At 39.7% G+C, this 27,475-nt stretch overlaps 2 protein-coding genes and 1 long non-coding RNA gene across 3 annotated transcripts; 1 reads left to right on the top strand and 2 right to left on the bottom strand.

The window, feature by feature from the left end:
- Positions 1 to 1,264: 1,264 nt before the first annotated feature.
- Positions 1,265 to 6,444, top strand: LOC136706801 (uncharacterized). The gene is made up of 3 exons (XR_010804151.1): positions 1,265 to 1,334; positions 6,069 to 6,189; positions 6,330 to 6,444. It is a non-coding gene; the product is annotated as an uncharacterized lncRNA (long non-coding RNA).
- zgc:101810 (uncharacterized protein LOC493612 homolog) lies at positions 1,714 to 13,201 on the bottom strand. Its single transcript, XM_066680427.1, has 8 exons — positions 12,931 to 13,201; positions 10,763 to 10,873; positions 10,219 to 10,507; positions 9,626 to 9,762; positions 8,473 to 8,622; positions 6,891 to 7,036; positions 6,030 to 6,162; positions 1,714 to 4,537 (listed from the first exon to the last, which is right to left on the bottom strand). Exons 1-8 carry the CDS (start codon positions 12,976 to 12,978, stop codon positions 4,367 to 4,369), a joined length of 1,185 nt encoding a protein of 394 aa, XP_066536524.1. The 5' UTR covers positions 12,979 to 13,201; the 3' UTR covers positions 1,714 to 4,366.
- An 8,604-nt stretch (positions 13,202 to 21,805) lies between these two features.
- six7 (SIX homeobox 7) lies at positions 21,806 to 25,621 on the bottom strand. Its single transcript, XM_066680430.1, has 3 exons — positions 25,214 to 25,621; positions 22,324 to 22,487; positions 21,806 to 22,010 (listed from the first exon to the last, which is right to left on the bottom strand). Exons 1-3 carry the CDS (start codon positions 25,619 to 25,621, stop codon positions 21,806 to 21,808), a joined length of 777 nt encoding a protein of 258 aa, XP_066536527.1.
- Between the last annotated feature and the right edge of the window lie 1,854 nt (positions 25,622 to 27,475).

The raw sequence follows: 27,475 nt of genomic DNA, 5'->3' as shown, positions 1-27,475 counted from the left end.
ATGTTGCTTCTCTAGTTCAGTACTGGAGCTATGACATGGTGTCAACTTGGTGTTATAAATATTGAGCTTGTGAAATGAAGTTCACTAATATTTTCACAGCCTGCAGTTGTATATCACCTTTTGTGTGCGTGGAAAAAAATCCTTTCTAGCATCTGAATGTGTGAACTTGTTAGAAAAAAAAATAGTTCGTACAAGTTCAAGTTTGGGAATGGGTAATAAAGATTTGCAGTTGCTGAAATGTGTTGAGGATGTGTGGTGAAAAGTTTTGTGTATGTGTAAATAAGATTTTTGCAGGATTATTTTCAGCAGTGGAGTTTCATAAATATGAGATACAGATATACTTCACTTAACTTTAAAGCTGGATAATAACCTTAACTGCCCACATACAATCGCAGTTTACCTCTTGTTGTCTACATCCTGAAACAAAGCCTCTTTTAAGGTGGAACCGTGTGTTTAAGTGGGAAAAAACACTGTTATCTGTAAGTTTTTAATCCACTGTTTGAATTACCACAAAAACTCATTGTAACTTGAGCTTTGTAGCACTTTTGGTAATGCTGTTAGCCATCTCCCGTATTTAGAGACATATCTCCCTTAAGTGATCAGTAACTAGGGTGACAAGACGTCCTCTTTTTTAGACTTAAAAAAATGTCCGGGCGGAATTTCACAAACGTCCGGGAGTTTGCTTTTCTAGAGCTTACATAGAACTTCGAGAAGTTTCGTTCACAAACTAGTCCCGCCCTCCTCTACTCCGATTGGTTCGCTTGAGTGAGAAGGGGGCGCGGTGAAGTAGTCTAAAATCTTCTGATTGGACGGTCTGACTGTAGAGCTACCGTTATTGGTCGATAACCTTCTCTGTAAACATTTAATTGGTCAGTCTGCACGTCAGTAGTCCTGTACGTCAGGCAAATCTCCGGTACCTACCCTCAGCTCGAGCAGCTATGCCGAAACGTAAATGTAAGTTCTCGGATGAATTAAAAAAGAAATTCCCATGTTTTGTGTAGCAAATAAAGGTGTAAAGGACCTATAAGCACACATAGGTTCAGCTAAACCTTCCCCGAGGCGTGTCCTGAGATCTGGTCATCGGTAACAGCAAAAATAAATCACTATTACCCATCTATGAAGCAGTCACGAGCAATATCCTCATTTTTGTTTCATTCTTTTTAACATTTTGGGATTCTCTTCATTGTCTAAAAATACCTCTGCCTTGAGCAGAGAGAGAAGAGCTAGCATACCAGACTGAGCCAGTTTGTCTTTTCACTCTTTTAGACACCTGGGCTTCGTAAACACTTCAGATTGGCTTCCAGCTCACAAACAGACTGCAGAGCTAGCAAATGGTGAGGAACCATCTTCTGAATTTTATAAAATGTTTTTTGATTACTATCGTGATCTACACTTTTGAGTTGGCATGGATGTAATTAACTAGAGGTCTAAACTAGGGTAATTTTACAGCTTTCAGAAAATGTGCACAAATACAGATGAAGTTCAACGCTGAGTACAGACAGAATGTGTATCAGTATCTATTTAACGTTGAGCCTTAACTGACGTTAACAGAAGGCACTAGAATTTTCGCCCGACTGTTGGCTAGTCAGTGAGCAGCGTTCTGATTGGTTAGTGAGTGGGCAGTGTGCAGATTGGCTAGTCAATTCAGGTGTCAAAACTGGGCCAAAATTAGTGCTTGTAATTTTGGTTAGAGCCTGTAACTGGAGTGTTACACTCAAATGTAGGAAATGTTTGTGTCTGTATCTCAGATTTGTGAAACCACTGTTGTCATGAAACATTTTAATATCTGGGTGCGCAAATCTTTTTCACACATGCTGAAACTGCCAATATTTATTACACGTTCACAAACATTAATTATTTTCTTTTTCTGAAGTTCACACATTCAGATATGTTCATGCTTTTTTTTGACATGGACACAAAAGTTGATATACAACTGCAGGCTGTGAAAATATTTGTGAACATCATATCACAAGCTCAAAATATTTATGACGTGAACAGAATTTGATTCTGGCTGCTGTTATTCAGATACATAGTGATGTTGTGTCCTAAACCTCAACTAAAAATATAGACCTGTATAAGAGTTTCAGTAAAGTGGAGAAATTTATTTACACTAAAAAGTATTCAACTGTCTACTGACCCCTACTGTTATTTAGTAACATTCGCCTTATTAGATAAAGTGCATCCGGAATGGTGTATTGTGTAAATTCATTTTATTTTGCAGAACCATTCCTGTTACATAGGACATTGTAATATTGTAATGCAGGGGTTTCCAAACCTTTTGTGCAAATTATATGAATATTCTTTTAATATAAGACTTTTAAACATTTTTTTTCAACTTTTAAACAATTGTTTAATTTATTATTTTTATTTGTTTTAACAGAAAGTGCTTGCACTAAATACTAAATGCACTAAAAGAGTGGAAAATCCATTACTGTACATTGTTTTAAACACATAACATAAGGTAAGGCGCCTTGTTCAAATGCATTTCAACTGAAGATAAAGAAGGAGAAAGCACTGTTCACTACCCACCCACATTTTTTCCACTAGTCCAGGGGACCAAGCTGGCAACCTTTTAGTCTCAAGCTTATATAACCTAGGCCAGGGCTACTTTACGTCCAAATTTTACATTTCAGCTCTTGGCAGTTTCAAAATTCAGATTCAAAATATTAATAGTCTTGGTGGTTATAAAACAGCCATCATGATGACGGTGGCCTGGATGTGTTACTAATGTAATAATATGACTTATATAACATGGAACTGCGGTGTCAGTGAGTGATAGCTCCATTTGAGCATTGAACTTAACATAAACTTAAATGGAAAGAGGTTTAAAAGTTGGGACTATTTTAACATTTGATCATTTTATTGAAATTGCCAAGTAACCGTCAAAGGAACATTCTATGAACTGATTTAAAATAAATTAATAGGCTAACACCGAAGGTCCAGTTCGTGTTCATGCAATTTTATCTTTGCAAAACCAGTCACAAACACAAATGAACTTGTGTTTGTTTGAGCCCTGAAATGAAGGTTTATTTTATCCACTGGGTGGCAGACACACGCTTTCAGCGTTTCCAGAACGGCGCACTTTATTATAACATAGCACGAACATTTCTACAGTTAATAAAAGTTTAAGCTTACAAAGCAAACTCTCAAAAACAATTAAATCAAAATAATAAGGTGTTAGATGTGCTCTATTACTGTAGCCATCGGACCACTCAGATTACTGTCCTGTACAGGATATAACTCATTTATAATCTCCTCAAACAGATTTTACATTCACAGAGACTTTTATTCTGAAAAACAAGCTAACACAAATATTAGCAACAACTATGAGAGATATAATAATGAGTATAATCCTGATATAAAATGATTAAATGCTAAAAATGATGACACTGTGCTGGATTAACAGCTATTTACTTATTAATCTTATTTATAAAAGATAACAAAAAGAACCTAATTAAGGAAAAAAATGTAAATTGGACTGTGAATGGAAAAGTGCTAAAATGTGGCGTTTTGTCTAAAATTCTGTTTAATCACCAGCGGTCCGCCAACAAAACACTGTGTAAAACACTAGTGGACCTCCAACTTTGCCCTCAGTGGATCACCAGTGGTCTGTTGTCTCCTTGCTATCAGGGCACATAAAATGCATTGATTTGTGGAACAGTCCCAGTAAACAATTAGCCGTTGATTCAACGTTGAAATAACGTAATGACTGCCGTGTAATCAACGTTCTCTTAAGGTTGAAAATGAAAGTTGAAAAGACGTCCAAACACAGACATTGAAAGGACGACTATTAGACGTATTTTTGACGTCCATTGACGTTATGAATTGGTTCCGAAATAAATTACTTGTATAAAACGCATTTTGGACGTCCACTGACGTTATCGATTGGTCACCACTTAACTAACTTATTAAGATGGATTTTGGACGTCCATTGACGTTTAAAATATGTCCTTGACGGACAGACTACTTTTAGACCTATTTTGAACGTCCAGGGACGTTCATTTTTTACTGGGGTAAAGCTCTTCTGAGTGATTAAAGACACTGAGATCCACATTGTGATTTACAACTAATCGTCCAACATTAGTACCTGACCTTATAAATGTTTGTGGCTGCATGAAATCAATTCTTGAAATGTTCCAATATCTAATATAAAGACTTTCCACAGGAGCAGAGGCCGTTACTGCAACAGAAGTGGAATATTCAGAAATGTTGAATGATACATAAGGGCAGTTTCCCAGACAGGGATTAAGCCTAGTCTTGGACTATATCCTCCTCTAAATCACAATTAAAAATGCTGTGTAGTCCAAGATTAGGCTCAATCTCTGTCTGGAAAACCACCCCATAGTGTAATTATTTCTGCACAGCTTTATTTTGTTGCTCCTCCAAGCTTGTCCAGAACCTTTAACCCTTTCTCTTCATACTCTGCCTTGGTCAACCAAAAGGATTCTTTATCTTTCATGATGTTGGCCAGCACGGCCCCACCCATGAACACCATGTGCTTCCGGCGAGGGGGGTCTTCTATGCGGATCTTGAACTTCTGTAGATGTAAAGGAAGTGAGAATATTGAATGAGTAAGTGAGACAGTGCAGTAGGCTTGGATTATGTCGCAGGGAGGTGGGTGGCATACACTTACATAAGCAATCATTTGCTTTAATAATAATTCAGGCTTTAAATAGCTTGCTAGCGTTCATTATGTCATTGCCGTTTCATATGCTGAAGTATATATTGGCTGCTGTTAGAACAGGAGATTTGAACACCTTCACTGCAATTTTAGTTATGCAAAAGACTGGCGAGGTGTCTATGGACCAGTGACTCACAACAAGCTGATTATAGACCATAAAAATGCTTAAAAGGTCTTGACTCTTTTTATGTTGTAAAAGGCAAACAAGTAGCCAATCAATCAAGATTCTCCAAGCAAGTTAGAAATGTGACTCAGAGAGCTGTCCTTTCCATTCCATAGTTTTTTATAAAAGGTTTTTAACAAATGATTTCTTTTTAAAAAAGCTTTTCATAGTAGTGTCAGTTGTGGACATTCTGAGAGAAACCAAAGCTCAAAAGAAACACTGAGGGGAACAAAAAACATGTTTGTATTTTTTAGCATAGTTTTATTCAGTAGAACCGACTGTGTATAAATGCAAGTAGCTAATGTAGTCATAAGTCTTCGTTACACCATTTTGGTTGGAAGCAAAACCAACCAACCTAATATTTCTGACCCACACAGACAGCCTAAGTCAGAAAGTTCAAATTCGCCACTGCTAAAAGCATAAGGGAGAAATACAGAAAGGAACCACGACTCAAAATAAAAGTTACATAAGTGCATGTTAATGAAACACTAAGAGGAACCTAGACTTAAGAGGGGATGCTGTTCTCAATTTGACATTCATATCATACTGTAGAAATATATATGAAAGAACAAAGTAGCCAAAGTAAACTGTTTACCAGAAATTCCTAACACATATATAATTCATTCATTCATTCATTGTCTGTAACCCTTATCCAGTTCAGGGTCGCGGTGGGTCCAGAGCCTTCCTGGAATCATTGGGCCCAAGGCGGGAATACACCCTAGAGGGGGCGCCAGTTCTTCACAGGGCAACACACACATTCACACCAATGGACACTTTTAAGTCGCCAATCCACCTACCAACGTGTGTTTTTGGACCGTGGGAGGAAACCGGAGCACCCAGAGGAAACCCATGCAGACACAGGGAGAACACACCACACTCCTCACAGACAGTCATCTGGAGGAAACCCACACAGACACAGGGAGAACACACCACACTCCTCTCAGACAGTCACCCGGAGGAAACCCACACAGACACAGGGAGAACACACCACACTCCTCACAGACAGTCACCCAGAGGAAACCCACACAGACACAGGGAGAACACACCACACTCCTCACAGACAGTCACCCAGAGGTCCCTGGAGCTATATGACTGCGACACCTACCTGCTGCACCACCGTGCCGCCCCGTATATATTACCCGGTCTGGTGTAATTTTATATAAGAATGCACAAGTATTTACGTACCGAGAGTTTGTCTGTGTCTCCACGCAACACTCTTTCCAGGTACAGCTGTTTAATCTCTCTCTCCAGCCGTGAAGGCAGCCCAGGGTACATGGTGGTCCCTCCAGACAGGACAATGTGCTTGTAGAACTCTGACCTACAGAGGGAAATTATCTCCTCTTAGGTAACTACGGCATAAAATATATGGTGATTCTGTCATAATAAAACCTTGCCTTTCCACAAAGATTAACATACAAAAAAAAAGAAGGCACCAAATGTCACTTAAATGAATTACCACTGTCATTCATTCATTCATTCATCCAGTTCAGGATTGCGGTAGATCTGGAGCCTACTACACGCAGACACAGGGAGAACACACCTCACATGCAGTCACCCAGGGCAGGGCTTGAACCCACAACCCCAGGATCCTGGAGCTACGTGTTGCGCCACTGTGCTGCACTCACTGCCGTCACGAAGTGTCAAAAGCTTCAGGATTTCAAAATAGTGCCCCCTTGTGGGGAATCTTCAGCATACTAAATTGGAGATTGAGTACTGCGTGAATTAAAAAGGTAGCTCCATGGCGTGATATGCATCTAAAAATCTGTTTTAAACTTAAATTAATGTAAAATAAATGTTATCTAATAATTTTAGATTATTTATGTTAGACGATTGTCCAAATGATAAATAGCTGTAGGTTTTAAACTGTTCAGTTATTACATGGATGTGGCTGTGATTAAATATACCAATCTACTGGTTTTGATTCCAGCAGTATTCTGGATGGACTATCTGTCAGTGCTTGTACTTATAAAGAGCCTCAGAGCTGATATGCAGCTGTAAAAAGTGGATGTGAAAGAAGGTAAATAAAAAAACCTCATTAAAACTGACCTGAGGTCGATGTCAGCGGCCTGGATGGTGTTGAAAAGAAGCTCTGCCACTCCAGCCCCTTCTATGTTAATGAGATGTGGCTGGAAGAGCGCCTCAGGAGCTCCAAACCTCTCTCCCCCAACCAGCACAGTGCGGCCATCTGGCAGCTGCAAGCAAAAAAAGTCATATTCTTAAAGCAGTCACACTTTACATCTAGGTTTCATTCTGTAAGACATTTGTTGTTGTGGTGTAGTGGGTAACACTGCTAACTTCAACACGACCATTTAGACCACCATTGAGTTTCCCTGGAAAGGCACATCACATCGATTGTCCTTGGGCAAGACTCCTAACATGACAACTGACTTCCTCTGTAAAGTTATTTCAAATGTAAGTTGCTCTGCCTAAGTGCATCTGGCAAATGCTGTGAATGTAAAAGTAAAATACCGTAATCTCTTAAGCTATAAGATGTAAGGACTTCCTTCCCTTACTCTCATTTATATATTCTACATACTAGTTTCAGTCTAGATACTCAATAATTAATATGTAATTCCCTTTAATAAAACAGTCAAGTGAATCAGTGAGTTGTTACTTGAGGAGGAGCTATAACTACATTCTCTATAGAGTAGCGTAGATTAGTGTGTCTCCTATGGTGTATATATGTGGGTTGTTGTGAGTGAAGCTGTAGCTAGTGTCTAAAGAATGCCACTGAAACCAAGTCAGTATTTGGGCCTCAGTGGCTAACACTCTTGCACTTATGGGACTAAGTTTGACTTTCATTCTGATTGAATTACAGTAAAATGCGACTTGTAGCATACAGTAAAATGTACTGATTGTTTCATGTTTAAGCTTGCCTCATATATATTACATGGTGAATGCAGATACCTGCTGAAACAAATGCAGTTAGTTTATTATTTACACTGTAATAAACACATAAGATTACAGTGGAGTCATAACTAATCATAAAACACACACTTTCCACATTTATTTTAATACTTACTCTCTCAGTCTGCTTATTTAGGGTGACCAGACGTCCTCTTTTACCCGGACATGTCCTCTTTTTTAGACTTAAAAAATGTCCGGCGGAAATTTCACAAACGTCCGGCATTTTGTTTTTCTAGAGCTTACAACTTCGAGAAGCGTGTTGTTCACAAACTAGTCCCGCCCTCCCCTACTCCGATTGGTTCGCTTGAGTGAGAAGGGGGCGTGGTGAAGTAGCCTAAAATCTTCTGATTGGACGGTCTGACTGTAGAGCTACCGTTATTGGTCGATAACCTTCTCTGTAAACATTTAATTGGTCAGTGTGCACGTCAGTAGCCCTTGTTTACCTCAGGCAAAGCTCATGTACCCTCATCTCGAGCAGCAATGCTGAAACGTAATTGTAAGTTCTCGGATGAATTAAAAAAGAAATTCCCATGTTTTCCCATGTGTAGCAAATTAAGGTGTAAAGGACCTAAAAGCACATAGGTTCAGCTAAGCATACAACGGCAGCGAGGGGCGAGAGCTCATCACCATCTCAGATCTGGTCACCCTAGCTTATTTAATACTGCAACCTGCTGTTTTTTGTTTAAATTCATATCGGTTCTTTAGTGTTGGTGTATATTACCGTGTAGGACTCCACCAGAAATGTGGTCTCATTGGCCAGTTTCTGCTCCTGTTCAATGTTGTAACCCACAAAGCACAACTGTTCTTTCATCATGCGAACAGTCTCGAAGTCTGCAGAGTGGTTGAAGGCATAGCCCCTCAGCAGCAACAACTGACCATGTGGAAAGAACAAGATCAACACACCGACACTGTTGGAAATGAGACACTTTACTTAAAGGTTAAAGTTATTTGTACCACCAAATATTAGCAAACAATATTTATGAAAATATCCAATCGCCCTGTAGTCCCTGAATGGACTGGTAGATGGCCCATAAACTGTGTCCCCCGTATGAGGGAAGCCATGTCTACAATGGTTGACTAAAGAATGTCGAACACATCTAGGCCTATATGCGTTTCACAATGTGATGAGAAATCATCTTGAACAGTTCCTGCACTGGAGAATCTGGTGCACATTGTGGGACACTTGTAGGAAGGCTATAGTCGCTTAACATTCTGGAAAAAACACATGTACACAATATCTGCTGTGAGAAGGCTTCGCATTACCTCTTATTAAGAGCTGCACTGCAGTTTTCTCAATCAAAGCTTGTGTCCGATCTTCATTGTTTTTGATGCTAACTCACGCCCTGAAATATTTACTGATCACTTGAGATGTTCTAATTAAAATATCATAAAAACAACAAAAACCTATCATAAAAACTACTCTGACATGTTATAATAATGTAAAAATAATGGTTTACTTTAACCAGATTGTCATGCTCCACACATTTATTGTTTTTCTCTCCCTTCCAAAAAAACAAGGAAATGCTAACGCTATCTTGCTATAAACTCACAGAATGATTAATAACAGAATATCATTACTTTTTTTTAATTGAAACTACTACTTTAAACATGTAAAATCTGCCAAATAGAAGCTTTGTTTCTAAATGTGAAATATGACTCTTGACAACAGTTGGCATTAAATCAGAGAAGAGCTGAATTTGACAGAAAAACATGGCCTCCTTTAGGTTATATAATGATACAACAATACAGTTTTGCTGTTCAGCAGTCTGAATGCAGCACTATAAGGAATATAGTGTTAATAGTGTTTAATATGTTAATTGCATGTGCAGTTTACACATTTAGAGAAAGGCACATTTAGAAAAAGCCCACCTTACCTTGATAAGGTAGCGCGTGATGTCACGTCCTGCAATGTCCAACCTGCGTGTGAGGTGAGGGAGGGAAAAACCCTCATAGACTGGACATAAATGTGTCACACCATCACCTGAGTCCACCACCACACCAGTCAGGAGACCTGCAAGAGGAGTTCAGCATAGCAGACATGGGTCATTCTCAAACACCCATCTTCTTCTGCTTCCTCTAAGCAACGTCAAAAGCCACCGTATGAAGCATCACTAGACAGCACAACAGAAATAGCACAGGCTGTTAGGTTAGCGCACAGACAGCAAAATTGCCTTACATTGCACATATTTGGGAATTGGAATACTAGGGGAGAAAAGACAGCCATCCTATGTACCCAGAGAAAACAAGACCAGTTAAGTTCTTGCCCATCAGGGAAGGCTTGATGGCTCCTAAATCAGATCAATTAGCTACAGAATCTGAGGGATCAATGCTTTGTTTACTATTACAATTGAGATCTCAGTAAAACGTGCTTCCAAGATCTTGTTTTAGGTCTGTTTGTTGAAACTGAAACTCTCACCTTGGCCATGATTAAATAGAAGTGAAGCTTATCGACAGATTCCAGTCTTACCCTGTGCATAGAGGGTGAGTACAGCCTGGATGGCGATGTAGATGCCATGAAACTTGTAGGTCTCAAACATGACCTCAGCAATCTTCTGCCGGTTCTTCAAAGGATTGAGTGGGGGCTCGGTCAGCAGCACCTTGCAGTCTGATGGGTTAATGTTCAGACGATCTGGTCCAAAGGTGTGGTCCCACAGGTGTAGCATGTCCTCCCAATTCCGCACCATTCCGTTCTCCATGGGGTAGGAGACCTCCAGCATAGAGCGGCATTCACTCGCCTCATCCCCCACCATCAAGTCCTACAGAGTGTGTGAGGGGGCAGGAGTCTGATGAATTTTACAATCTTAGAAATAAAGATGCTAAAAGGAGTTTTGCCGAAATAAAATAAAACAAACAAAAAAACACTCTTGATTCCCTAAGGACACTTTCATGTCTTAGGGTTCCATTTGGGACAAGGCTTGTGCATGAAAAGCGTTAAAATGCGAAGAGTCACAAAGGAAAAATCCTTTTTTGTTCAATTGGGTGCAGATATCAAATTCTTCATTAAGACTCACCTTAATTACAATATTGCCCACTTTAGTATCAGAGCGTATGACAGGCCTGCCTATAAGGGCGGGGAAGATGTGCTCAGGAAAATTGGATCCAGCAAAACCACACTTGACAAACTGCAATTAAATAAGAAAACATGAATTTTATTTTCAAAAACACAAGCCATATATTCATTGATTCATTCATTATCTGTAAGCGCTTATCCAGTTCTGGGTCACGGTGGGTCCAAAGTCCTTCACAGGGCAACACACACACACACACTCCCACATTCACTCACACCTACGGACACTTTTGAGTCGCCAATCCACCTACCAACGTGTGTTTTTGGACTGTGGGAGAAAACACCCCACACCTCACAGACAGTCACCCGGAGGAAACCCACGCAGACACAGGGAGAACACACCACACTCCTCACAGACAGTCACCTAGAGAAAACCCACGCAGACACAGGGAGAACACACCACACTCCTCACAGACAGTCACCCGGAGGAAACCCACGCAGACACAGGGAGAACACACCACACTCTTCACAGACAGTCACCCAGAGGAAACCCACGCAGACACAGGGAGAACACACCACACTCCTCACAGAGAGTCACCCGGAGGAAACCCACGCAGACAGAGGGAGAACACACCACACTCCTCACAGACAATCACCCGGAGTGGGAATCAAACCGACAACCTCCAGGTCCCTGGAGCTGTGTGACTGCGACTCTACCATGCCGCCACAAGCCACATAGCACAAGAATAATAACCATCAAATGACGTCAGGTCTAAAAATGTGTGAAAGAGCTAAATGTAGAAAGTATTATTTAAGCAATATTAACTCGGGAGACTGAAATTACAGAGAAGAATCAGCAGATTTTATGAGCTTTTTGCTGTAATTTAATATTCTGATTTTGGAGGATCTGTGCTATAGTATTTAAAACAAAACCCTGGGTAAGTGCAGTCATGCATGAATTCTACTGCTAGTTATGCAAATCTCATTGAGATAAGTGTCCTGTCATTTTCATGTGCCGTGTAGCACTTTATTTGATTAATGTTATATAAATAGACAGATACATACCTTTATACAAACTTAAAATACCAGTTTGGATTGTTATTATGCTAATGGATAATGGAAAATGCCTAAAGGGCTAGCATGTGGCATGTGTTCATTAAGGTTGTAATATGTAAACTTCTGGCATGAATAATAACGCTAATAAACTCTGCCACAGAGATTGGCCCTCGGAAAACAAACAGCAGTCGGAATCTGCTGTAGAAATCTGTGATCAGTATGTCCCTAATATATATATAAAACTTCTGTGGCAGAGTTTATTAGCGTTATTATATTATTATTATTATTCACCGTCTCTATTGACTATAATCATTAGTTAAACCAGGGCATCAACAATTTTACAGCATATTTTTATTTTTAGTTCCACTTTTGGTGCTCATTTTTTCACTCTATAGTCTCTAGTAAGAAGTGTCCTGACTTGTCTGTGTGGGGGTAACACACATTCCATAGCCTAAAGACAGGAGCTGTGTTTTGTGGAGCTGTGTGAGAAAGAAACAAAGCAGGGAGAAAACAGACATATTGACCTCAAGCACCAGAAATACACAGAACAAAAAAATTCATTAGAGTGAAACATATGACTCTGGTACACGATATATGACAGTACTTCCTGATTTGTGTCCAATAACAGCGTTGTGTTTTCTGCACCACCTTTTAAGGCCATTTGTGTGACACAATCACAGTTCCCCACTGAACAAGTCCAAACACATGAGAGGGGTGTTACACGCCCTGTGCAGAACTCTGCTCATTACAGGTCTACGGTGAGAATGATTCTCTAGTTTAGTTTAGAAGTTAAAAGTTATTTTATCAGCATTTAAATGACAGTTGTGTTGATTGATGTAGCATAATGGGTAATAGCAATACTAGAAGAAACATAAAAATGTAAGTGCTTGATTCCCAACTTATTTAATGTAATTAAAATTGTAAGTTGTTGTGGATAAGACAGTGTTTATATATATATATATATATATATATATATATATATATATATATATATATATATATATATATATATATATATATATAAATAGCATTGACATATTTAACACGTTTTACACAAAAATGTAACAAATACACATAATATTCACCTGTTATCTTTGTGTAGATAACAGCACTTACCCCTGTCCCATTGTCGCACACCACCACTTTTCTACCCGCACTGTCCATGGTCCAGCAGTACAGGTGAGGCACGGTTAAAAGCCTCCTGGATAAAATTCAACACTCTACCTGTCCACTTGTGTAGAGCAGACAACTTCAACGGCTGCTAACCTGACCTATATCCCTCAGATGCAGTGAGGTACCAGTGGAATGGTTTCTACATGCATATGAGCTCTGTATAGTGTACAGACAATGGGCTGGTCAGACACTCCCTCTGAGAGCATTAACAGCCTCCAGCCTGCCTTAAAAAAGTGTAGGACCAGAGCTATATTTTCTCCACCTGTGCTTAGGCAAGCCCTGCCTTCTGCACGGGGATTGGCTAGTAGTGTCTCTCTCCTGCACTCTGATTGGTTAGCCGGGTGTCCGGCCTCTTTGCTTGTGGCTGCTGTTATGTTATCGTCCACACACAGTAATAAAGAAAAGTATATTAACTTTTTGTATAATTAACTAATTAAAGTGTGAACAAAATCATTCAGTGTGGCTTTTTTTTATGTAAAAAGCTGCATGGTGGTGGTGATAGGGAGCAGACATCAAAAGCCTTTTACGCCTAGAGACTCAAGAAACGTCTAAAAATATGTCTTAAGTGCTAAAGACTAAAAAATTTGAAGGCTATTACTTGAATTGTTTGAGGCTTATATTTTAAATACATAAAGAGCTAAAGAGGCACATTGGGTTTTGTAAAGCAAAGCGTACTTAAAGAGATGTTTAAAGGTTTTTTACAATCATTAAAATTAGATTCAAACTGTGGCATCCTGCAGGGGGCGGTACGCGACAATTCAAGTATGTCTCGCTGCAGCCTGTAGGAAGGCGGGGTTGGACATCCAACTCCTCCCACATCCAACTCCGCCCATATCCAGCCACGCCTTCTAATACTGACGTGTTCAAGAAGCACTGTGTGGCACTTGAACGCAGACATGTTTAGCGACACTGAGTAGCACATTAAATACGCATATAACGTCTTTTATTCATTATTATACTGTTCAGGTGCTTTTATGTTTTTCCGCTGAGGGTATCTGTTAAAAAGATTACCTGATTTGATTTAACTTTTGTCATTGTTGTCAGTTCTTGGCAGACTATTATTATGAATGGTAGGGTGAACGGAGGATATCGTTCAGGTTAATTTAGTTATTCATAATGGTTATTCTCAGCCACAACGAGTGGTAATGTTATGCCAACTATGACATGATGGATTGTTATGTAGTGTATGTAGTGCACAGCTGACTGCAAAACAATAATAAAATTGAGTGCTATTAAGTGTACAGTGCCTTGAAAAAATAAGCATTCCTGCCTGGTCATGAACATCTTCTCATTTTAAGAACACACAGATTTCCATAGGTGATGCTATTTGTCTGCATACAATTTATTAGAAGCTTATACAATTTTCATATGTATTTAAACGTCTTTGTTTTGAGGTTCAGACAAGTAAGTATTCACAAATATTAGAGGTACCACTTATTTCATAATGACTAATAATTACTACCTGTGAGTGGTTAGAGATATCTAAGGGTAGTTAGCCAGGTTGTGAAATAAAAGTAAAGACTAAAGAGATAATGGCGCTAATAAAAATATTCCAAATGTCCAAGTGAAGAAAATGCTGCAATAAAATATATAACACATGTTCAAATGTCCAGTCGTGCAGGATTGGTTTCAATAAGAAGAAAGAGAAACACATTACACAACTTAGCACTCCATTCACAACTCCCTACAGTCACGGTCGCTTGAAATATAGTCAAATAGAATATCCTTAATGATGTGGAACTCTAAAATGTGGTTAAGTCACGGGTGTGCAGTCTGTATTAAAGACAATGAAAAGACAATTTTTATTTTTTTATTTTCAAGCCTTTACAACACTATATATATACACACACACACACTCACACCCCACACAAAGATTGGCTCACTCACACACCCAAATCTTCATAAACTTGTTGACAGAATGGGCTCTAGAACCCAGGATGCATGTCCTCGCTGTACTACCCCACAAGTTCCCCACGTCTCCCATGCCCAACAAATAATAAACAGAAGCATACTTTTAATATTCATATATATAATATTCCGTATCTTGTCTGTCTTTTGATGTTCTTTGCACTCTGTATCATAATGCATGCATATTGCTTTGAGTCCTTGAAAAATGCTGTATAATTAAAATGTATTTATTATTATTATTATTATTGTTATTATTATTATCAAAGCCAGCAACACTGCTTTTGACTGCAAAATTCCAACAAAATCTTCTGATCATAAAACATTTATTTGTCAACTTTTTTGCAATCACTGGCAAAAGAAATTATTCTCAAACTTCATACACAGTACACAAACCCGGTAAGCAGTCTTTATATGTCTCCACTCCAGTCGATACATTGTGTGAAACTGTTGTTTGTATTCTGTGCTGTAGAGTTTCCAAGTCACAACAGCTGTATGTGTCGAATTTGAGAATTAATAAAGATTACCACCTCTTCTTATAAGGAATACAAACATCTTAAAATAAAGTTTACTGAAATACAATAATGCACTTTATACTCAATGTCAAGCCACTGAAAATGTATTTGGGCCCGGAATGACTGTCTTCCAACAGTGTCCCAGAAGAGGCGACACACCAGTGAGAGCTTTAAAAAAGCTTGGTCACCCTCTTCCAGGACAACCTCTAATAGAATCTACTCCAGGACCATAAGGGGCATCTGTTAAAGACATTATAGAAGAATGCAGATATTGTTTTACAGTTTATTTAAATTTAGTGAAACAAAAAAGCTAAATATAAATTTACCACAGAACTTACATTCCAATTAATTTCTTTAAAACATACCACAGTTTTCTCATTTGTGAAGGCTATTGCACATTAAGCAAAATGAAAGTTGAAATGTCCAGTTGGAGATGGTAAACATTCTAACTCCTTTACTGTTAACAGAAAAAAAAAAGTTGAAATCCAGACTGAAATTAATATAAATACTATTTAACAATGGACCATGTCATCTAATTTGAGCTTATCAGATGCTATAAATAACTGCTTTTAAGTCACACTAGTTACACACTGATATGTGCCCTTATAAATTCAAATAAACCATCAGACCTTAAAGCTCCTCAGTCTTTCCCTTCTTGTGCTTACTGGCCTTTCCTTGTACATTATAGCTCACCATTCTAAAATACAGTTGGAATTTAAATGATGTAAGCTAATTGAAAATTAGGTTTATCAGCTACATTTACAAACATTACGTTGTTACTGTGTACATCACAGTACAATGTACAATGTGTCTGAAGAGAAAGCTGCATGTATGTGTAAATATTTTTGTTTGAATAACAGATGTGTATATACCCTGCAGGTGACATGCTCCCTAAAAGTAACCGGCACCACCACCTACGAAGCTGTGGGATGTCACTCTAACAGACAAATGACAAAGTTTAGAATGCAGTTTAAAGACTTACTGGAAATGTATCCTCAAAAAAGTCATAATCAGTAAATAATCATAATCAGAAGTAATCACCTGACTGAAGTCAAAAGGCCAACCAAGGGCCAAGTAGAGTGCATACTGAAACATACCATAGATACAGCTGAGAACATTGAACACTGAAGGGTCAAAAGTGGCCTGAACGTGGGCTGGATGCTGAAAAAAATAAAACAATAAAACATAAAAGGAGATTACAGTTTATCTGTGATATTCATGTTCATAGTAACTACATTTGTAAGCTTTTCTTTAAGTCAAAAGTCTTGTTACTTACGCGGAGGCAATATTATAGGCAAGTTTTTTCTGTATGTAATTAAGTAACTCTGTTAATTATTTGGCTAAATCAACCACATACAACACGCGTGCCGCAGTTGAATATTCGTGTATTTATCTACGACTCTACTAGTATATACTGAAATAACGTATTTATAACGTGTTCGTGTATCTAGCAAAAACACTAACAACTAGCTTTGTAATTATACTTACAAACTAAATGTTTTTACTCATCGACATAACGTGCGCTGTTATTTTCTCCGTTAAAAAATTCTGTTTGAGAGTTTTTTGGGCGCGAGCGTGAGCTGTGTTCGAATTCACGAGGGTAGGGAACGATTTCGGACACTACCTTACAATAGTGTACTATATAATGACTAGAGCACTATTTGGGACATAGAAAAGTCACTGGGCACGGGCGTGGCTTCTGACGTGGTGAGAGGGCGGGGTTGGATGTGGGCGGAGTTGGATGTCCAACTCCGCCTTCCTACAGGCTGCAGCGAGAGGCTTCTCCGACAATGGGGAAGAGAAAAAACAGTTATTTTTGCGCTGCGCTTTTCGTTATTAAATTAACATAGCTCAGTTACTTCGATTGAAGCGGGCGCCCTGTCATAATTGTCCTCATGAGTCATGTAGCTTCCCTGTTGTCTGTTTTCCTGTCAGCTCCACCATGTGTTTAGTTTACGTTATAACTGCACCTGGGTCCATTTTGCCTCTTGATTTTGACACAAGAGCAGAGTGTGAAGGGGTGTTCAACACTGAAAGCCCGCTGCAGAGGGGAGAAGGTGAATGAATCAGATGAATCTGTGTCAATAGCCCTCTTCCAAGACTAATAAAGCAAGTAAAAACTGGTAGTGACATTATGACACGCTAAAATGGATGAGAGAATGTGTTATCAGGTGCCCAGTGTCGGGAGATAGAAGAAAAAGAGAAACGTGCAAAATACAAAGGTATGCAGCTGTTGTGTTTATCTCTTTATTAATGTAATAGTTAGTGTTAGCAGATGTGACTGCACAGCAGTACTCAGACCCGTTCGCTTAGCAGTACTTTTATTGAGGGAAAGAACATCACACACTATCGAATTCAAACTTGGAGCGGGCAGAGAGAGCTTCCTGTCTGCGCCACCTCCCGTTTATTTCACACATTGCGTCACAGAACAACAACACTTCTTATTGGACAATGCATATAACGCGTCACTTCCCACAACTGACCTTTGGGAATAAAACATATACATTCACACCGCAGAGCATAAATCTTAACAATTAGATATAGAGTTACTAAATAGACTACTTTTAAAACTTGGTCTTTCTGTGTTACATGCTATTAACAAAGACTGACTGTATTTAATAAAAACACTGTACTGCATTTAATGACATGATTACACTATTTTCTTCAATGATTTGTAGCCTCTGTCAGGAGTTACTTATATCACAACTTAAACGTATATATTGATTTGGTGAGATGACACCATAAGGGTTTCCAATAGTTGTATTAGCTACTATGCTAATTTTTTTTAATGAATTGTCCAACAATAAGTGTAGTGTATCTGGCTCTGTAAGTCTTATATACTGTATTTCATTGTAAATGTAGAAGCACTTCTAGATTATTTTGGAGCACCCTTTGGCAGTGACCAGAGTGAGAGAGGCCTTCCACTTCTTTAACCACACGTGTGTTCACAAATCGTTTCTGAACTTGACTAAAAAAATGACTAAATCATTTGCTACTTTTCCACATTGTCCATAGCAAAAAGGATTTTCTAAAAGTTGGGTTCGGCCAGGGCACACGAGCTAGAACCACAACTGATAACGAACAATTGTGTATAAGACATTAAAACATAGCTTTATAAGACAAAAAAAAAAGTTTATATTGTTTTGTTTTAATATGTCAAAGTGTAGCTGCTTTTGGTTTTTAGAAACCAGGGGCTTTGATGTCTGGATGTGCAATAAGTGATTTTTCTCGCCTCCTCCATTGTGAATTATTCAGGCAGCATCTTAAACAATCAGAATGTGTCCAAGTAATTATTTTGGCGAGCACTATGTGTGTGCAGACGGACTGGTAACATATTTAAATCCTGTCTCTAATGCAACTTACAATCGCCTTAATTAAAAAATACTGCCTTCTAAGGCACTGACTTGTTAGACAGCAAGACAGGGCATGGAGGTGGCGGCCTTTCAGACACAGCCTCACAGTGCTAAGATTGACTAGCGTTTCACTCTCTAATGCTTTAATTGGCCAAATCTTTATTCTTTATTCTACACAGTGATTGGCTGGTTCTTCTATGCAGGCCGGCTATTGGTGAGTTTTATTTGAATAAGAAAGTGACTGAAGCCATAGGTGGAGCCAAAACAGGAAATCTGAGTAAATCTGTAGTCTGTGGACCCTCTAAAATAGCTTTGGCCACCCTCTGGTCATCTCAAGGATAATAGTCTAGCTAAGTCTAGGATAGAATAGCCTTAGGGTGCCTACACACTAGACAATGTGGTAGACACATACGCATGCAGCGCTCGTCCGTCTAGAAGGCACGTACTTGGCTGGAGCAGGGGCAGGTTTTGTAGCTCAAAAAACGGGATACAACTGGTAGGAAATATGGACCGTCGAAACCAGACAAAGCAGAATACTCAGACACACTGTGCTAGGCTGTAGCATGACAAAGTGAACATTTATATTTTGTTAATCTGGCTTAATCCAGATTAGCAGTTTTGGATTTTTCATCCGTCATCTTTCTGTGCTGCCCACCCTCGGTTCTATTGGTTGAGGTGCCTCAATGTCAGAGGCTGTTGCAGCAAACGTTGAAATGGTTTGAACTAGAGGTGGGCGAATCGATACAAATAGCGATAATATCGACACCAACGCTGGTATTGATACTCGTGTAAAAAGATTGATATTCTAGCTTTTTTTCTCTCCCGCACGCAGTGACTGCTGCACACACGGATTCATGAAAGCCTACACTCTGTCTGTGTGTGACACAGCGCAGAGCTGTCTTTTGCTGTTGCACCGTCACGTGGCGAAGACTAGCAGTATCGGTATCGATATCAGCGATACTGGCCCTGTATTTACTTGGTATCGGATCAATACCAAAATTCCCGGTATCGCCCACCTCTAGTTTTAACTTTTTTGATGCTTGATGGAGAGTTGTTAACTGCACTCAGGCATGAATGTAGTCCATCAGAGCTCACGTAGACACCTGACTGTACATTTATACATTTGATGAATGTGTTTCTGATGCTCCATCAGCCTCTAGTGGGTAGGCACCTTAGGCTATGGTACACTTAAAAACAATGATGTTAGCATATTTCATTCTCTCAGTGAAATTCCTCCAACAAACTCCACACCTAGTTTTGGTCAAAAACGGTTTTATTTATTAAAAAAAAAAACAATACAGTGGATATGTTGTGGTAACCCTAAACAGAAAACAAACATTCTAATATTCGTGTCCCCTAATCTAATAAACAGGTCTCTTTTTTGACTTAAAAGTCTAGGCACATGTATTAAGACCAAGTTTGAATTTAATGTATAACTGACGAGGCATATTGACTGAGAAGCTTCATTAAAGAATCTACCCACTGTCTGCATACTGTGGAGTGTTGAGACGATGAGAATATTAGCTAAAAAAAACAAACCCTTCAGTTTAAAAAGGGGTGCTCAAATGTTGTTTGTCTGTGGAAGTGTTCCTGGATAAAATTTTCTTGATGTTCACAGAACGTAGTAGAAATGCCCATGCCAAAAAAAAAGAACAAAAACAAACAAACAAACAAAAAACCATTTACACTAATATTGTAGAAATGTCTGTCAAGGCCATGCATCTTTATTAAAAGTCTTTTATAACATTAGCTCGCTCTTAAAATGTATAAACCCCACTACATCTCATTTTAAATTTTCTGATTTGTGGAAATGTTCCCTGTTAAGACGCTTACAGATCTAAAATAGACATTTACAAAAGTGCATCTGAGTGGTGTTTTTATAACTTACTACTGCTTATGCATTTGTCTAGCATACATTTTCTGCTCCGGGTGACTGTCTGTGAGGAGTGTGGTATGTTCTCCCTGTGTCTGTGTGGGTTTCCTCTGGGTGACTGTCTGTGAGGAGCGTGGTGTGTTCTCTCTGTGTCTGCGTGGGTTTCCTCTGGGTGACTGTCTGTGAGGAGCGTGGTGTGTTCTCTCTGTGTCTGCGTGGGTTTCCTTCGGGTGACTGTCTGTGAGGAGTGTGGTGTGTTCTCTCTGTGTCTGCATGGGTTTCCTCCGGGTGACTGTCTGTGAGGAGTGTGGTGTGTTCTCCCTGTGTCTGCGTGGATTTCTTCCGGGTGACTGTCTGTGAGGAGTGTGGTGTGTTCTCCCTGTGTCTGCGTGGGTTTCTTCCGGGTGACTGTCTGTGAGGAGTGTGGTGTGTTCTCCCTGTGTCCGCGTGGGTTTCTTACGGGTGACTGTCTGTGAGGAGTGTGGTGTGTTCTCCCTGTGTCTGCGTGGGTTTCCTCCGGGTGACTGTCTGTGAGGAGTGTGGTGTGTTCTCCCTGTGTCTGTGTGGGTTTCCTCCAGGTGACTGTCTGTGAGGAATGTAGTGTTTTCTCTCCAGGGTGTATTCCTGCCTTGCGCCCAATGATTCCAGGTAGGCTCTGGACCCACCATGACCCTGACCTGGATAAGCGGTTACAGATAATGGATGGATGGATGGACTTGGTTGATGTGATTTTGATTTGGCACACTCACTACACAGAGATCATCAAAAAAGGTTCTGATTTACAGGCATTGGTCCCTTTATAAGGTGTGGAGTGAATTTAACAGTACAGTGAGTGTACAATAACACAGATATAGATCAGTAAAAGAAAAGCTTTTCAGTAATACCCTATTAAGCCAATTGTAAGCCATAATAATCATTGTATTAACACACAATAGTCAGAATTTCACAAAGTTCCTATCATAAGTGCATGTCTGGCAACAGTGTGTTTATTTCCAACACAGATATCGTCCATCTGCTTTTAACCAATTTACATTCTCCATTTTCACCCAAAGCGGTAGTTCAGCTGAAGCCTGTCTGCCGTAAGCTTATGTTGTACATCAGCGTGCAGGTCTTCGCCAGTGTTTGTGGGTCATTAGGGTGAGTCTGATGATTTTGATTTCGTGGAGACTTTTTCAGGACTCAAATTCACTGTCACTACTGACGGATATATCAGGCGTGAAGGCCCTGGTGCCCTGAGGCTCTGTACCTGAACTGCAGTCACTGTTTACTGGGCTGCCGGGGTGGCGAGGGGAGGAGCCCTGCAGGTGGGGGTGGTGCTCTGAGGAAGAACATTCAGGAGAGCTACCAGAGGGCAGCAGAGAAGGGTCTTGTTGCAATCTAGAATAATAGAGAGAGGGGTCAAGAGAAGAGTCAAGAAAGAAAAAAGATTAGACTCAATGTGAACCTATGCTCTTAATTCACTACATTTTTTTTATATTAACTGAAATGTTCTGAAACTATTTATAGCATAAAAATAGGATAAAATAAAGGCAGAGCATATAGTAGCATTCAACTGTGTAGAGTCTATCCATCTATTCATCCATTCATCCATGAGAACTACCGTTTGGAGCACTAATAGCTTTTGTCTTTGTTCATATAAGTGTTATGAACATTGCATGCCCCCCACACACAACTCAAATATTTTTGTTACCTGTTTTTGGCTGAGGCTGCTCTGTCTCTCTGGCGTCTGTTCTTGAACCAGTTGCCCACCTGCGTGGGTGTGAGACCTGTAGCCTGTGCCAGGTGCCTCTTGCGGGATGGGTTGGGGTATGGATCCTGCAGGTACCACTCTCTCAGCAAACTACGTGTCCTCTCCTGAGGAACACAGAAGACAATGTTAGTTGAACTTGGTGTTTAAGTACTAAAATTATTATTATTATTATTATTATTATTATTATTATTATTATTATTATTATCACCGCTCCGGGTGACTGTCTGTGAGGAGTGTGGTGTGTTCTCTCTGTGTCTGCGTGGGTTTCCTCCTGGTGACTGTCTGTGAGGAGTGTGGTGTGTTCTCCCTGTATCTGCACGGATTTCCTCCGGGTGACTGTCTGTGAGGAGTGTGGTGTGTTCTCCCTGTGTCTGCGTGGGTTTCCTCCGGGTGACTGTCTGTGAGGAGTGTGGTGTGTTCTCCCTGTGTCTGCGTGGGTTTCCTCCGGGTGACTGTCTGTGAGGAGTGTGGTGTGTTCTCCCTGTGTCTGCGTGGGTTTCCTCCGGGTGACTGTCTGTGAGGAGTGTGGTGTGTTCTCCCTGTGTCTGCGTGGGTTTCCTCCGGGTGACTGTCTGTGAGGAGTGTGGTGTGTTCTCCCTGTGTCTGCATGGGTTTCCTCCGGGTGACTGTCTGTGAGGAGTGTGGTGTGTTCTCCCTGTGTCTGTGTGGGTTTCCTCCGGGTGCTCCGGTTTCCTCCCACAGTCCAAAAACACATGTTGGTAGGTGGACGTAGGTGTGATTGTGTGAGTGAATATGTGTGTGTGTGTGTGTGTGTGTGTGTGTGTGTGTTGCCCTGTGAAGGACTGGCGCCCCCTCCAGGGTGTCTTCCCGCCTTGCGCCCAATGATTCCAGGTAGGCTCTGGACCCACCGTGACTCTGAACTGGATAAGGGTTACAGATAATGAATGAATGAATTATTATCATCAATTTACCCTAAACTGTTTAGCAATGTTTGAGAAAATAATTATAAAATTTGAAAGCCCTCAAGTTGAAAAATGTTAAAACGTTTTTTTTTTTTCATTTTTTGAAACTTAGTAAAGTATTTACACAAATTTTGTCTGATTTGTCACATACATTTTTGAAACATTTCTGTGGATTTTAGTTTTGTTTATTGGTCTCACTTCACTCACAGATATAGATGTCTGGTTTTGTGTTTGAGAAAAACATATCCCTGTATGAATTGCTAATATTAGCAAAGAGACTTTTTTTTAAAGGTCTCGCCAGTCAAAAATGGGATCCAATAAAGATTATCCAGTCTGTACTGGAATCCAGACATCTAATTTCAGGTAGATTGCAATAGGATAAAAGGTGCAGCACCTTATTAAGACACATTTAAAATAATCAGACCTCCTGCTTTGACTTGTCCATGGATCGGTATAAGCTTGTGACGTTTTTAAGGATTAGCTGAGGATAAACAGGGATCAGGCCTGCTGATGTGAGATGCTTTGTAGTTTGAACAAGTTTAGTGTTACACCTGCCCTGCAGTAAGTCTACTGACCACATGGTGGACACAAGCATGTGTCTGAGTCCCTTTAGACCTACGTTATACCTACAGCAAATGTCAGTGGACTGAGGATTCATCCTCACCTATTTAAAGGTGATTCTTGGGTGTCTTAAAGGTGTGTTATACTGTATTTCGGCTACATTTGGGCTACTGACCACTGCTTTATCTTGTTTTCTCCCTACGCTGTCTGATAGTTATTAATAACAAGCTAACTCTCTGTGGTAACAAATTCAGAAAGTGGAAGCAGCTGTATTCTTGATAATTGGATGAGGCCAACAAACTAGTCAGTAAACACTTCTGAATGTCAGCCACAGTACCGCAGACATGGTTCAACACTGTTAATCTTGGTGACAACAATACAGCACAACGGAACCCAAGCTAATCTGGCTAGCAACATTCCTCTGCATGGATTAGCACCGTGTATTGTCAAAGGACAGAGAGACGACTCTTGTTTTAGAGGGAGAAAATCAACTATGGGAGAGGAGCTTAAATGCCACAGGTGGTCCTACGCACAAGAGGCTTAACATATTGTCCATGTGCTTTAACAGTACACTTTCCAGTGTGTTAGCTAAAAGGAAGGCAGCTAATAACAGTTTCTATTTAGTCAGACTGAGGAATGCTATTCAGGCACGGGATTCTGTTTGTTATGTAGTTGAAGTACACTTGGCATTATTCTTAATTTAAAGTGCAAAAATAAACGTGGATTTAAGGAGTCTGGGTTCATAGATGTGTGGGCAAAGGCTGATCTCCACAGTGAATGTGGTATTTTGTGTACTGCCAGTACTTTTTGATAAATTATGAAGTGAAGGCCTTTGTCTTTACCCTCACCTCACCTCAGTTTCAGCCTTAAACATTTTATTCCTCAATTCTTTGTTGTTTTTTCATTCTATTTATATTGCAGTTGTTCACTTTATAGCTTACAGTTTTATTTTAGACCAGACCAACAGACCTCATTTCTGTACTTAATGCTTGTTATTCAAGTAGTGTTTTAGTAGACTACTTTTTTTTGTTACTTGAGTACCAGCAGTATTTTTTCCCCCTCAGTTATGAGTTAGGAATCCTAGTTGTTTGTTTTGGGAGCGGCCAGTTTTGGTGTTTACTAGTGTGTTCTTTCTAAATGAGCAAAATATACAGCAAAGGGTCTCAGTTCATTTTAGAAACCATTTAGTTGTGGAATAATTGAATGTATAACCCATATAAGCACTATTCTATCTTGCAAACTGTCTTCAGTAATAACTGAAACCTGGTTGTTACCATGTAACAATATAGAATTAAACAGAATTAAAAAAACACACATTTCAGTATATTTGGTTAATTCCCACTCACCTTAAAGCAATGTGTTTTCTGCTCTCCATCCCAGATGGTTCGAGGCAGGGGGAACTTCTTACGGATCCTGTATTTCTCCACGGGCCCCAGGGGTCTCCCTCTCAGGCGCTCTGCCTCCCGGTAGTGAGCATCCAGCCACAGGTCCTGCAGCTTAGCGTGGGACTCACGTGTGAAGCGATGGCTCTGCAGGATCTGATAGAGAGCCTCAAAGTTTCCACCATGAAAGGCCACCAGGGCACGGGCACGCATCACAGATTCATGACGATTGAGGGCCTCTCCGGCTGCCCCAGGGACTGCAGCAGGAAGCGACCACAGGAAACGGCCCAAACGCTCCATATCACCAGTCTCCTCCAGGTTTTCACACACTCTAGCCACCTGGTCTGGAGTGAACATTGGCAGAGGGAACATGGTTTATTTCTTCAGCCTCTAAACTCCAAGCTCAAAGAAAAAAATGCATGAAGGTCTATTGGCTGCGCTAAAGCACTTTGCCCATCTTCTCCTTAAAATTGTACGCAAATTGTTGTGTCACAGTTTGCGTTTTGCAAAAAAAATGCCTTTCCTGAATTACAACGCAAGTTGATTATAGGAAAGTGTTACACGTTTGAAAATCCCTGCTTGAAGCATTTAGCTGTTATATATTTGCTGGTGTGATTTCTCAGTAGAGGAACATGCCCTGTCAGTCTCTCTTGTAGTAAAGAAGGAAGACCAGAAGTCATGCGTATTTATAGTGGGATGCTATTAGCATCTTTGTGCTTGTTTTGAGAGGGATTATAGGCTCTTAGCAGGGGGGAGTGTGAGCACTGAGGTGACTTGCTGATCAGATTGTTAGGCCCTAAGCTTAGGAATACATTAACTGCCAGAATTGCTAACAACACGGCTGTTTAATTGGTTTGATAATTATAAACTGGACACTACCGCAGTCAGCTTTACTGCGTAATATATGATCTAAATTTTTACCTTGATTACCTATTTTGGCCTGCAGTCTTTCCACAGGTAAGTGAAGCCTGGCCATTTACACTGGATCCAATTCAGTATAAAAATCATGGAATGATTACCACCTTATTAGCCTTTCTGCTAATAATATGTTACATTTTAATTATATTATTTTAATTATAAGTTTTAACAATAGAAACAGGTGCTGACCCTTTTGGGTGTTTTTTTAAACAACTAACAAAAGCAGTTAACTCTGAAGTTACATTTTTATTAAATATTTTTTATTATTATTTGACGGTTTTAATAATACATATATGTGTATTATTATTAAAACTGTCAAATAATAATAAAAAATGTAATCATAATTGAATTTAATATGAAATATATAATTAAAAAATAATAATAAGCACCAGTGTCCTTCACACTGAAATTCCACAGTGATTGGATCTGTAAGAAAAATACATAATAATGTATAACAGTGTATTATTACATCTATATCGCAGTGATACAATATTAGTGTATTTACAGTCTTGTTTAAATGCCCTACTCTCAGTCTCAGTCTCTCAGTGACTCTGGATGCACTTACTGTCCTGCTCTGACCGTCTCCCTCTGCCGTTCAGCAGGTCCAGCAGCACTAATCAGTACAGCAGCGAGTCATTTTGCTATTAATCCGGTTTAAGGCAAGCATCTGTCTCCACATGGTTAAACAAACAGGTATTTTATACACTGGACTACACTAAGCTCTTCATAGCCAGCATGGAGATGATTAGTGAAGCCATACACACCAAGATACAACCACCTCACTCTGCTGAAGACAGAAACCACAATATTGTATATGTAGTATTTAGAAAAGACGTCCTCTGGTGAATATAACGTGTTTCACGTTGTTAACATATCTATGGGGTGTTGTTTACACACTAAAGTGTACTAGGTGGCTTTCCTCATGAATAGACCTTAACAGAAATGGTTTTACAGTTTGAAAAGTACTACTAATCCATGAATTCTGTACTTAAAGCTGAACCGATCAATACTCCAGTCTTTGTAATGGAGCTTAATGAATTACACAGACAGTCACCCGCATCAATATCTCTGTCTACTGGTTCCATATGGCAGCAGGCAGGAATACAGTTCACCGTCAGGTAAAGGGTTATGCTTAGGCTGAAGTCATGTCTATTAGTATTATCTATTAGTCAGGTATTGTGTGATTCACATGTTTACACTCCAGTGAATATCTATCCCATCAGACAAGAGCTCAGACAGTGAAACGTGATTATTATTGTGATCTTTTCCAGATATTCAGTGGTGTTGGGCTGCTGTTATAAACTCAAA

The sequence above is a fragment of the Hoplias malabaricus genome, chromosome 9 (genome assembly GCF_029633855.1).
Source record: "Hoplias malabaricus isolate fHopMal1 chromosome 9, fHopMal1.hap1, whole genome shotgun sequence".
Lineage (NCBI taxonomy): Eukaryota > Metazoa > Chordata > Actinopteri > Characiformes > Erythrinidae > Hoplias > Hoplias malabaricus.
This window is presented reverse-complemented; position numbering and strand designations above follow the sequence as displayed.

Bases quoted from the DNA above. Each gene is read 5' to 3' on its own strand.
- six7 (XM_066680430.1), bottom strand. From the start codon at position 25,621: ATGTTCCCTCTGCCAATGTTCACTCCAGACCAGGTGGCTAGAGTGTGT. The intron at 22,488-25,213 runs GTGAGTGGGAAT...TGTGTTCCTCAG, and splicing joins AGAAAACACATTGCTTTAAG to GAGAGGACACGTAGTTTGCT. The intron at 22,011-22,323 runs GTAACAAAAATA...CTATTATTCTAG, and splicing joins GCAGCCTCAGCCAAAAACAG to ATTGCAACAAGACCCTTCTC.
- zgc:101810 (XM_066680427.1), bottom strand. From the start codon at position 12,978: ATGGACAGTGCGGGTAGAAAAGTGGTGGTGTGCGACAATGGGACAGGG. The intron at 9,763-10,218 runs GTAAGACTGGAA...CTCCTCTTGCAG, and splicing joins ACTCACCCTCTATGCACAGG to GTCTCCTGACTGGTGTGGTG. The intron at 6,163-6,890 runs GTCAGTTTTAAT...TTCCCTCTGTAG, and splicing joins GCCGCTGACATCGACCTCAG to GTCAGAGTTCTACAAGCACA.